Here is a 13855-nt window from a genome sequence, read left to right on the forward strand (position 1 = left end):
TATACATGAGACTCACCCTCAACGTAATGGAATGACTGAGAGACTAAACCGAATACTACTTAAGAGTCAATCGGACACTACACTAATCTACAGCAATACTGTAATGAGATAGTTATTCTCCTATATACCGCTACGCAATCCTAAATAATATACATTCTGATCCCAACAAAGCCATCGAGAAAGGAAACTGCACCACCCGAATTCAGAAATGTACCAAATAATGTATATTGAATTTATAGTATATATTTTCTTTTCAGGCACGGCGTGCAAGAGCTACAGCTCCGAGCGGCCGTACCCAACCTCGCCGCGCTTTTAGGCGACCCTAGCAGTGCGGTGAGAGATGCAGCGATGCAACTACTGGTCGACATGTATAGACATGTTGGTGAGTGAAATCCTTTTAATATTTTTACATGTAAAATTGCACAAGGATGATTAATCGTGTATTTTTTAATATTGTCTCCGGTTACCGCGATAGTTACTCATGAAATAAAATTATGGAAACGGATTAAATCGCGTATAATGAATTTAAAATTCATCCCGACGTTTCGAACACTTTACAGGGTTCGTGGTCAACGGGTGACTGAGGAAAAATTACAATGTGCAAAAGCTACCCACATACAAGAAATATTAACGAACCATGACCACAAATAATATAGATTTTTAAGGCAGGTTTACATACTATTAATAAAGCTAGTTATACAATATTCAAAAAATTTACCATTACTATGTTAAAAAACAATTACAAAATTGACGAAAAGAAACTGCAAATGTCCAACACCATACAACACAAATGCCTCAAAGCCTTCGTCGTGCTTGTTCCATTGTCAGATGTACTACTGGATCCCGTTGACCACGAACCCTGTAAAGTGTTCGAAACGTCGGGATGAATTTTAAATTCATTATACGCGATTTAATCAGTTTCCATAGTTTTATTTCACGTGTATTTTTTGTTTTATTTCTGATGTTTCGAGAAAGCCTTGTCTCTGTGATTTCGGTGAATATTGCCTAAAATTTGATATCAACATCTAGGCGGAGTTTTGAAACTACCCGCACCTGGGCTTGATTATGACATTTATGACACATGAACTTTTGGGTCACTAAGTCCCATGTACAAGTGTACACAGTGCAATTTTTTTTCCATGGTGTCAAGAATAATGGATAGGTGGGTCAAAATTCTTTTCGATGTTTTATTTTGTGTCCCTAAAAACGTGACGGAGTGGTGATTTTTGTATGAGATGATGTTTTGTTTTTATTTTTTCGTGTTTGAACTAAAATCTAGACTGAAAAAGAAATACAGTTGCACCGGTTGTTTTTTTTTTAAATATTGGGTCGAACAGCATATAAAAGTGTGACAGAGTGGTATGAAACAAGACATCGAAAATAATTTTGACCCAGGTGCTAGCCACCAAGTGGATACCGACGAAGAAGCGTGGGTAGGCCCAGGCAAAGATAGCGCGAAATGAGAATGGGGCACTCAAATAGGCTTCGAAAAAAAGTTTCTAAACATAAACTAGCAAACTTTAACAGTCTCCTAGACTCGTCAGTACTGTTGAAATGAAATGAAATGAAATATTTATTTTCCAAGTAGGCATATTACAATGCGCTTATGAACGTCAAATAAAACTAAGCCGGCTCTAACCCTACGCCTCAGCCTCGAGAAGATTTCAGTCCCCCCTCAGTTGGAGGAGGGTATCCACTATGGGACCGGCAAGAAACTCGGCGGGCCACTTCTTTTCAAAACATTACATCTTATAATTAACATGCATTAAAAAAAACAAGATACAATTTAATAAGCAAAAGTATTCATAAAAAAAAAATTAACACAAGAAATTATACAAAGTACAAAGCTATTATGATTATTAATAAGAGATGTTAGGCAGCGTTCCCACTTATGCGTCGCGTGTCTCGGGGCGCGCAAAGGGCGTCCGCGCCACGCCACCTGAGTGTAATTCAAAAAGCGTCTCCTCAGTACATTTTGTATAGGAAGGACGTAAGGCGCGCCGCCAAGCGGCGCGGCGCGCGCCCCGCCGCCGCCACGCCACCTGGGGCGCGTCTTACGTCTTTCCTATACAAAATGTACTGAGGAGACGTTTTTTGAATTACACTTAAGCGGCGTGGCGCGGACGCCCCTTGCGCGCCCCGAGACACGCGACGCTCTGGTGTGGCCGGTCACTTAGAGATGTATAGAGTCTCTAAGTGTCAAAGTACATCTAAAAAAATATACATGAAGAAAAAAAAAACGAATAACTAAAATAACTTTAGAGTTGTAAAAGACTCTTGTTGTCTTAAGCAAAGGAAATATATATATATACTTAATCTACTTTTTTCCTTGGAGATGTATATGGTCTCCAAGAGTCAGAAAGAAAATAAACAAACAAGGACCGAACAGAGTGCCTCAACGTAATCTCATTCAAAATTAATGTTACATAGAATAGCATAGCCCCTATTAGCTGAAACAGACCGGTCTTCACAAACAGCACCCGTTCACGAATATGGCGCGCATCTCAGATCAGGGATCGGAACCCGTTCCCAAATACCATTTGATATCGTTCTTAAACCGTTACCTATAAATTTTGTTCAATGGGAACAAAATAATTTCGGTTACGGTTCTTATATCGTTCCCTAAACGAACGGTTCATTATAAATTTTGTTCAGTGGGAACAAAATAATTTCGGTTTCGGTTCTTATTTCGTTCCCTCAAAGAACAGTTCCTTACAGTAACGTTTAAATGAACGAACAGAATTTTAGCGTTCCTAAAACCAATATTATTTCGTTCCGAGCCGCGCGGGAGTAGGTATAGCGACTGTAGCGAGCGCCAGAGCCGAACGTTTTCGCCGACGCACGAGCCGCCTTTCGCTGTCTCTTTTTCACACGAAGTTCATGTATATTTCTGTTTCGGTTAGCCGGCCGGCCGCGGCCGGCAATGAAGGTGAAGGTAGGTTGTTTGTTTTGTTTACTTCATTTACTTGAGTTGCAACTTTCGGCGTATAAACAGCGAACGTGCAGTGATAGTGTATGCTTGATATTGAAACTATTAGGATAGGAAGAAACAGCATAGAATATACACCATGTATAAAGGGCGGCAAATTTTAAAATTGTAGGGCTCACCGGCCAATTGTCTTCATAAAACCTGTCTACTTAAAGTTTCACGTTAACGGAATCATTAAAGGATTAAGACGATACAGGAGGCAAGCACGAATTCAGATTTTTAGGTCTTTATCGCCGTCGCGTTGACGGGGCGGAACCCACAGAGAGGCCCTGTATAGTAAAGTTGTGTGTGCGCGTGGCGCACGCACACAGACGCGTACGCCGGCGGCGCAAGTACTCGCGCTCGAGCCGACCGGCGCCCGCAATCGCTCTCTATAGTCTCTATCTATATTTTTCTAGTTTTGGACTTCTGATTTGCGTATAGTTTTGGACTCCGTGAAGTATACTCGTACTGATTTGAATAGAATGCAAATTTGTCATATTTTAGGTATTCTAAATATTATTCCTTACCTTATACATAATGTAATTATCTTAAAAGGAATCATGATACCGAAATAAAGTTATTCGGTATGTAAAAAACTAAAGCCTTTTCGATGTCAAAAAGAAAGTTTAAAATAATTTTGTGATAAAGTAAATATTTTCTGAAAGGATTGGGTTATACCTAGGGATTGCAATAATATAAAATCCGGATTTTCGGATTATTTTTAGGGCAAAATCCGAACTCCGGATTAAATCCGGATTTTTTTTAGTAACTAAAGCCTGACAAGTTTTTATTTGACCCTGGAAGAGTGTCGCTACAAATCGTTTTCATATGGCAATAATGTGCCGACGTCATGTATAATCGGGACAGCGAGTACTGGGTTTCGTTTCGCGTTAATATTTGTAGAAAATTAAAGCATGGTTTTAGAGAATGACAATTTAATAAGCTAGGTTTGAAGACTTGCTACTTCCACACAGCCTAAAATTCATGAAGCTTGTGCCTGTATCGAAGTCGTCGATGTTTATTTTCTTCTTACGTGGGACCTTGTTTTGTACTGGTGGCGATGATGAAACGGCCTCCTTATTTCTTTAAATATTTTTCACGGCAGAGCTAAATACAGACACCATAAATAAGAACAAAAAATATATTAAGCTAAATCGAAACCAACTAATCATTGCATGAGAACATTATTAGGGTGCCCGCCCCCTACACGTAAAGTGGGGAGAGATTTTTTTCATTTCAACCCTGACGTGTGATATACCTATTGTTGGATAGGTATTAAAAAATGAATAGGGGTTTACTACTAACATTTTTTGATATTGTTAATTTTTTCGGAAATAATCGCTCGGAAATGTATGGGACATTTCAGAGGTAAACTTTTGTATGGGCTTTGTCAGTCCCGGTATCTATCGTCCTTGATATTAGGCAAGTCAATGTGCACCTCTAACGACTCTTACGCAGTGGCCATTGAGGCCAATCAATTAAAGGTGAGGAAACAGTCTCAGCTGTTGCCATTAGATTTGGTGAAAATAACATTGATCGCGTTGGATATGGTAAGTATGCTTAAGAAACTAAAGCCTGACCAGAAATATAAATAACTATTGTCAGGCAGGAGTGCGCTGTTATTCTGATGTATGGAGTGACAGTTCAGTATAGTATGATGACTATGAAGAAAATAGTTTTAATGAAATTCCGCTACATGGCGCGTAGTCATATATTTCTGGTCATGCTTTACATGTGTATAAAATAAAACAAAACTTATGAATCTTATGATATAATCTTTCCAGTAATTGCCTATGGGAAAATAACATTGTAGTTACCACTGGTAACAACTTAGTGGTAACTCTGACTAGTGGAATAACCCTTATTTTATAACGATATTTCACTAACGAATGTACCAAAATATGATTGACTTTTACACTGAAGCTATAATTATGATAGAGTACACATAATCTTGATACACATTTAATAATATTTTTCTATTTTATTTTCGAGATCTTCTAAACAAGCCCGTAAATTCTCTTCGGGAACTTGTTCTAACTTTTTTCTTATAACGACTGCAACTATATTACGCTTGCATGAACAAGGGCACATCGCGTCCGGTTCCGGTTCACTATAAATGGATTGCATGGGTTGTGCTCTCTCAAGGACTGCATCTTGGTCCTTAAAAACATTTAAAAACATATCACTATTACAAATTCACACAGATTAAGTAACACACATATTTATACAAATTAGTGCAGATTATATTTTATACAGCTTTCTCACACTATAAGCACTTACATCCAACTCAAGGTCATCAGAATCGCTTGGATATGGGGTAGTTTTTTCTCTATATATATTTTTTTGAAGGCTAGATCTTCATCATCTATGTCAAAGCTTTTATCTGCAATAAAAATATCTTATTTATTTTGCATAATGTACTTACATTTCTAGAAAATTATTACAATAAGTTACAAGCTTTTGAGAATTGGGCCCTTGGTGTATCTACATGGAATACACAACTGTAGTTGGCGAGTGTATTAGTGTCTACACTGTCTACAGACGACCAAACCGACCAAGGTCCAACAAGTACGGGATTGTAAGAGCGGGAGAGCTACGTCAACCGGGGTGGCTTTAGGAAAATTTGGGGTTACTTTGATGGTATTTGAACGGCTTTAAAATTAACATCATTCATTATTTACTGAAACTGTTCATGTAATTAGTAGATAGATAATAGATCAATAAATATTCTTGTAAATCTACCATAGAAAATCGCGAATTTACTTACAGTATGACTTTAAAACTAAATTTTCAAAGTCACCCCTGCGTTTTTAAAGCCACCCCGGTTGACCGTATAAGGCTTTCTCATTTTTTTACAAATAACTGCGTCCCTAATTGACATATGTCGGTACGGTCGCCTGTAAGTACCTACTTTAGGAGTGACACCGAATAGGGCTTGTATTGTAATCCGGATATATCCGCTGATTTTGAAATTCGGATAATTTGCACGTTAAAATCCGGATAAAACGAATAATTCGAATATTGTGAATGACAGAAATACCATTGCAATTTTTAATCAGCTCATTTGGAAAACAAGTTTTAAAGTAAAATTAACACATTTACGATATTAAAGCGATTTATATCAAAAATTACTCCTTGAGTGGCACTACTACCTTATTTAATAATAGTCATACTAGTTATGAAAAGAAAGCTGCACTTTTGGATGGAAGCAAGTCGCTTTGCATGGTGATAGTAGACATCATAGTAAACGATTTTTTCCGAGGATATCGAAATTTCATCCCTTAAGAAGCCGAGCGTAGCGAGGTGTTTTATGAAAATGAAAAAAATTCTATCTTTTTATTGTATCGTCCGATTTTGACAAAACGTATCTCAAATGAAAGGTATTAATTTGTGTAATTAAAAAAAAATACAAAGAAAAAAAATCCATACTAATATTATAAATGCGAAAGTAACTCTGTCTGTCTGTCTGTCTGTCTGTCTGTTACGCTTTCCCGCTTAAACCACGCAACCGATTTTGATGAAATTTGGAACAGACAATCTTTAGACCCTGAGACAGAACATAGGCTACTTTTTATTTCGAAAAAAGGGATGAAGGGGTTGAAAAAGAGGTTGAAAGTTTGTATGGGATTTCTTAATTTTAAATGATAAAACCATGAAACTTTATATTTTAGCACTTGATAAGAAATCATTAAACATATATTTAAAGTCACATACAGGTCGAACGCGATTAATTAACATTATTTTTACCTTTAAAATAAACATGGTGGGAAATAAACATTAACTAAAAGCGGGTAGATTATATTTATTTGTCTACCCCGAACATTTATATAAATTAATATCGGGTAGTTTTGTGTTGTTTACATCTCCGGTGACATTTTGCTGGGACGTCAGTCTTCCGCGACCACGGCCAGTGCAACCTGGCCGAAACCACAGTATAATAAAGAGTACTATCGTACAGTATGGCCACTCCCGCTCCCCACTGAAATCGCCGCCCACCCCCTCTCGGTTACCTGACAGTTACCGCCTGTCAAAAACGCGAACAGTCGACCTGTCATATGTCACTCATACAAGCATAGTACGCGTTCACCTACACGAGCTTAGACTGTGTGCAAGGAACGCGCCTCTTTCATATATTTGATCGCCAGTGTCCGAGGTGTGCCGAAACGTTGGGAAAAAAGGTAAAAATAATGTTATTAATTAATCCCGTTCGACCTGTATGTGACTTTAAATATGTGTACAAAGCGCGAGAACTTAAAGTGTTATATCATTAAACATCTTGATAAGGGATAGGGATAGGGATAGCGATAGGGATAGCGATAGGGAAAGCGATAGGGATAGCGATAGGGATAGCGATAGGGATAGCGATAGGGATAGCGATAGCGATAGCGATAGCGATAGCGACAGCGACAGCGATAGCGATAGCGATAGCGTTAGCGATAGCGATAGCGTTAGCGATAGCGATAGCGATACGGATACGGATAATATGGGTATCGTTAGAGGGATACGGATAATCGGTCGGCGGTCTCTTACAATCAATGTGCTCTAAGACGATCGTTGTTTGCTTGCTTGAAGATTACGTTTGCGATAAGTATAAGCAAAATGTAAAAAATTGTAAGGGATAATAGAAAAAAGTACTTTTTACCCACCGATCATAGTGTCGAAATACGGGCTATATGGGATGTTTATAAAGGTTTCCCCAGCGTATATAGAATTACCTACGCTGTGGTCCATTTGTAATATTTCTACAATCATTGCAAGCAAAAGTATTATGTGCAATCGAAATAATCGCAGATAAATATACCTACAGAGAAACCTACGGTCCCTACGGATCCAAATGAAAATCTTAATGAATACTTTTATTACGCGGGCGAAGCCGCGGGTAAAAGCTAGTTTAAAATAAAAGTAAGAAAAAAATAAAAAAAGTAAATTTCCGTCTCGCACTGAATAACTTCAAAGAATGACAGACAAAATGTACAATGTAGATATACAAGTTTTTTTTTTAATCGAAGACAGATAAATTTTTAGTTGAAAACTGAAGACCGCATCGAAATCAGATCAGCATTTTTTAAGATACAAGTTGCCAAAGTTGGGAAAGATCGCTTTATATGGCCACTTTGAAATTCCTTTGCCAGAAAGTCAGAAATAATATGTTTTCGGACACAGAAAAATACATAGTAACAGTACACATCAAAATAAAATTAAAAATTCCGAGGATATTATAATTTCATCCCTTAGAACGACGAGCGTAGCGAGATCGGTTACGAAAACCGAAAAAAAAATCTCATTTTTTTGTACGTCGTCCGATTTTGACAAAACATGTTTCATTTGAAAGGTATTACTTTATGTAACTTAAAAAAAATATTGAAAAAAATTGGAAAAAAAATGTAAGATTTAAAAAAAAAACCTTAATTTTCGTATCACACTGAATAACCGCAAAAAACGGTAGACACGGTGTATAATTTCGATATATGATTTTTTTAAATTAAAGACAAATAAATGTATGATTATAAACTAAAAACCGAATCGAAATCGAATCAGTAGTTTTTAAGATGCAATTTGTCAAAGTTGGCTTAGTTTGTTTATATGGTCGCTTATAAATTCCTTAGCCAGAAAGTCAGAAACATTATATTTTTCTCACAGTTAAAAGTATGCATAGGTAATAGACATCATAATAAACAATTTTTTACGAGGATATAAAAAATTCATCCCTTGGAAAGCCGAGCGTAGCGATGTCTGTTACGAAAAACAAAAAAAGGCAGTTTTTTTTATTGGATCGTCTTTGTAAGGGTTTCTAAGGGATGAAATTTTTATATCCTTGTAAAAAAATGTTTATAATGATGTCTATTACCTATGCATACTTTTAACTGTAAGAAAAATATAATGTTTCTGACTTTCTGGCTAAGGAATTTATATTATAACTATTATAAGCGACCATATAAACAAACTAAGCCAACTTTGACAACTTGCATCTTAAAAACTACTGATTCGATTTCGATTCGGTTTTTAGTTTATAATCATGCATTTATTTGTCTTTAATTTAAAAAAATCATATATCGAAATTATACACCGTGTCTACCGTTTTTTGCGGTTATTCAGTGTGATACGAAAATTAAGGTTTTTTTTTTTAAATCTTACATTTTTTTCCAATTTTTTTCAATATTTTTTTTAAGTTACATAAAGTAATACCTTTCAAATGAAACATGTTTTGTCAAAATCGGACGACGTACAAAAAAATGAGATTTTTTTTCGGTTTTCGTAACCGACCTCGCTACGCTCGTCGTTCTAAGGGATGAAATTATAATATCCTCGGAATTTTTAATTTTAGTTTGATGTGTACTGTTACTATGTATTTTTCTGTGTCAGAAAAACATGTTATTTCTGACTTTCTGGCAAAGGAATTTCAAAGTGGCCATATAAAGCGATCTTTCCCAACTTTGGCAACTTGTATCTTAAAAAATGCTGATCTGATTTCGATGCGGTCTTCAGTTTTCAACTAAAAATTTATCTGTCTTCGATTAAAAAAAACTTGTATATCGACATTGTACATTTTGTCTGTCATTCTTTGAAGTTATTCAGTGCGAGACGGAAATTTACTTTTTTTATTTTTTTCTTACTTTTCTTTTAAATTTTTTTCTTTGTATTTTTTTTAAATTACACAAATTAATACCTTTCATTTGAGATACGTTTTGTCAAAATCAGACGATACAATAAAAAGATAGAATTTTTTTCATTTTCATAAAACACCTCGCTACGCTCGGCTTCCTAAGAGATGAAATTTCGATATCCTCGGAAAAAATCGTTTACTATAATGTCTACTATCACCATGCAAAGCGGCTTGCTTCCATCCAAAAGTGCAGCTTTTGGCCAAAAATTCTCCATAACAAGTATGACTATAAGTAAATAAATAATAAACAAAAATATTGGGGGACATCTTACATAGATCAACCTAGCCCCAAACTAAGCAAAGCTTGTACTATGGGTGCTAGGCGACGATACGAATACATACTTATATAGATAAATACATACTTATATACACAGAAAACATCCAAGACTCAGGAACAAATATCTATGCTCATCACACAAATAAATGCCCTTACCGGGATTCGAATCCGCCGGGACCGCGGCTTAGCAGGCAGGGTTTTTTTCATGAATATTTGTGGATAATCTCATGTAAATGTATATCAATTTAACTCAATCAATCAAGTGACACTGAGTACCGTATCAAACGCTGCACTTTCATTATTGTTAGCATCCGAATACATTATAAATAAATAAATAAATTGCAAACAGAACTAAAACTGTTCAAATTTTCTGACAAAAAGAAGTCTTCTATGTATCCCGCGGCGGAAGACCTGTTTAGTATTGAACTGCAGAACAAGATGAAGTAGTTAAGCAGATACGCTTTTACATTTTATCCTTTCAAAATAGGTTGCAAGTGTTGCAACACCAAAACTTTTTCGCTGTATACGTAACGTAAGGCCCTCTGGCTAAGAACGTCTACCCGAGAGTCCCAAGTGTAACTGGAATGGAGTCACGAAGTCATCAAAGATAAGAGGTGAAAATTATTAGAGAGAAAGATCATTCAGCCTTGTTATTTAACAAAGCTAAATGGTGTTTGTAATATGTCATAGTTCTTTTTGCATTTGAATAAATCGGCAATGAAAACCTCGTAAATGCAATCTGATATTTAAACAAGGAGTAGGTAGGTAATACCTTTTTTAGGTAATATTCGATCTAAACGATCACAACATGACGTTTTGCCTCATATGGCAATCAGATTATGTCTCTAGCATTAAAATTCATTAATATCAAATATTAGTCAAAATTACATAAAAATAAAATCATATATCTTATGGGCAACCAAGTTCAAAACAATTTTCCTAGAAAGTCTTTATAAAGTTCTACTTTTGTGATTTTTTTCATATTTTTTAAATATATGGTTCAAAAGTTAGAGGGGGGGGACGCACTTTTTTTTCCTTTAAGAGCGATTATTTCCGAAAATATTAATATTATCAAAAAACGATCTAAGTAAACCCTTATTCATTTTTAAATACCTATCCAACGATGTATCACACGTTGGGGTTGGAATGAAAAAAAAAATCTGCCCCCACTTTACATGTAGGGGTGGTACCCTAATAAAACATTTTTTTCCATTTTTTATTTTTGCACTTTGTTGGCGTGATTGATATACATATTGCTACCAAATTTCAGCTTTCTAGTGCTTACGGTTACTGAGATTATCCGCGGACGGACGGACGGACGGACGGACGGACGGACGGACGGACGGACGGACGGACGGACGGACGGACGGACAGACAGACATGGCGAAGCTATAAGGGTTCCTAGTTGACTACGGAACCCTAAAAAAGGCAAGAATGAAATAACTAAGTAACCTAACCTAACATTAAGGTTACGAACAACAGCTCAAGCCTGATTATAAAATAACAATTTCCTACGACGTGTTTTTCGTATCGTAGTACATAATTATGTTACTAATTATGAGATTTATTAAATAAAATAAAAAATATTCGAAATATCCATTTTATCCGAATATCCGGATTTTCAAATATCGAGTCGAATCATCCGGATTTCGAATTGGACGGATAATTGCAAGCCCTAACACCGAACCACCGGGCAGAGTTTCAGTATTTAGGTTTATGAAGGTTTAGTATAGGTAAGTACTTACTCAGTGGCTCATTCTGTGCATCGATCAAGTCATAAATATCATCATTAGTGCCCCTTTCACTCGCAGCAGTATAAGAACATTGGATGAATTGGGATTCTTCGAGTTCTGGGACACGGGAGTGTTGAATACTAAAAACAATTTATTTTTGTGACTAATTGCACATTTCACATCTTTCATTGTGACGTTTTTAGACTAAGGGCCCGTTGCATCAACCACATTTGACACACACATCATCGTCACGCAGCAGACGCCTATGGAACTGTCCATACAATAAAATTTAACGAATGCTTTAACGGTGACAGACGGTTTGGTGCAACTGACCCTAAAGGTCCATTGTTGATAGTAGCTGATGTAATTTCTATGGTAATTGACTATCTACAGTACCAACGACACAATTAATGGGAAAGTAGTGTATATTACACACACACACACACACACACACACACACACACACACACACACACACACACACACACACACACACACACACACACACACACACACACACACACACACACACACACACACACACACCTGAGATGACCGTACCAAGGTCAAATAAGGACGCTCGCTCTTGCTAATAGCGGCGTCCCGTCCTTATTTGACCTTGGACTGTACGATTGCCTGTAAATAAATACTTAAGCGTCGTGACATTACTTAAATTTTAAAATCGGTAAAATTGAAAGCACTAAGTTAAAAGAAAAAAACTTACTTCATTGTGGTTGTGGTGCAGAATGTTTTCGACGTATTTGTTTCGTTCGACGCCACGTTTACTCACCGCTAGTCTCAAATCAAACTAAAGTTACTAAAGTGATGGCCGTGGCCGACACCGCTTGCACTGTTCGTTCAAATTCTTGGAAATAGAAAAACCGAAATAATTTCGTTCCTGCGAACTGTTCTTTAAAGAACGTATCATTTAATTCCGTTCCCGCGAACTGTTCTTTAAAGAACGTATCATTTAATTCTGTTCTTCGGAACAGTTCTCACTCATAAACGTTCGTTCACTGAACGAAAAAGAATACCGGTTAAGAGCGCATTCAACGAAAACGTCGTAATAATGTAAAATTGATAGTTTTAGTCGGCAAAATGCTACACTTTCCGTCATCTAAAAGACTTATTAAGTTCAGGATTCGGTTAGGACATCTTCTTAACTTACATGTTGTGAGACTGGATTTTTAAAAACTAACTCACTTAATTAATTATGATTTTTTTTCTGGTGCATGTTTAGGAAAACCCGCAAAAAGTGCTGACTTAGTCCGCCTAATTTGTAAAATTTGGATAGTTTTGAATGCTTCAAGTGGTAAATATGTATTATGTATATCCTGTACTACAATCTTCTGAGACTACTTCTTTGTTATAAGGCTTTAGAATAGAGTAAATGAGGATATGATGAATCCAATTTGTTTCAGAAATCACCTCAGAATAAGTGTCAATTCCTTTGAAAACTTACTTGTTTTTGAAGTAGTTTTAATATAAAAATAATCTGCAACGCTTACTTAAACAGATTTTATGCAAAAGTTTTCTATTAATTGCAATTTAATATTTTTGACGATTTTTTAAAAATGCCTCCTTATTACCGGTTACGCGCGCTTGCGATGTCAGTACCGCGGCAGAGCTTCTAGAGGCAGGACGTGTGTTAGTCCGCTCCGCACGCGGCTCGACGATCGCGAAGTTATTTTGTCATTGTGTGCGGCACCCGCCGTGTCCAAAACCGCACTTGTGTGCGTGTTTGGCTGTACTGTTGCATGTATACTGCGACCGAAAACTTTGATCCTTGGGTTGACGACTTTGGTAAGTAACTAATTAACTTGACTAATATTTTTAGTAAGTATTATTTATTATTGAATATAATTTTAGGTTACTGACTCGTCTCAACAAAATCTTTGACAATAGATGGTACTCAGGATCTGATGATGAAGTCAGATGGTAGTCATGAGTTCTCATCAACCAGATCTTGAAACCATTTCGTGTTTGGGCTCTTTTGATTCGCCTCAACAAGATCTTTGACAAGAGGTGATGGTACCCAGGATCTGATGATGAAGCCGGAAGGTAGTCATGAGTTCTCATCAACCAGGTCTTGAAACCATTTCGTGTTTGGGCTCGTTTGATTTGCCTCAACAAGATCTTTGACAAGAGGTGATGGTACCCAGGATCTGATGATGAAGCCGGAAGGTAGTCATGAGTTCTCATCAACCAGG

The 13855-nt window shown here is 36.6% G+C and overlaps 1 protein-coding gene across 1 annotated transcript in view; it reads left to right on the plus strand.

The window, feature by feature from the left end:
- Window positions 1-13855, plus strand: part of LOC125238719 (CLIP-associating protein) — a 106214-nt gene that overhangs the window by 15439 nt on the left and 76920 nt on the right. The window contains exon 6 of the mRNA XM_048146133.1: window positions 258-382. Within this exon, the coding sequence (XP_048002090.1) occupies window positions 258-382 (125 nt within the window). The remainder of the gene's footprint in view (window positions 1-257; window positions 383-13855) is intronic.

The sequence above is a fragment of the Leguminivora glycinivorella genome, chromosome 24 (genome assembly GCF_023078275.1).
Source record: "Leguminivora glycinivorella isolate SPB_JAAS2020 chromosome 24, LegGlyc_1.1, whole genome shotgun sequence".
Taxonomy (NCBI): Eukaryota; Metazoa; Arthropoda; class Insecta; order Lepidoptera; family Tortricidae; genus Leguminivora; species Leguminivora glycinivorella.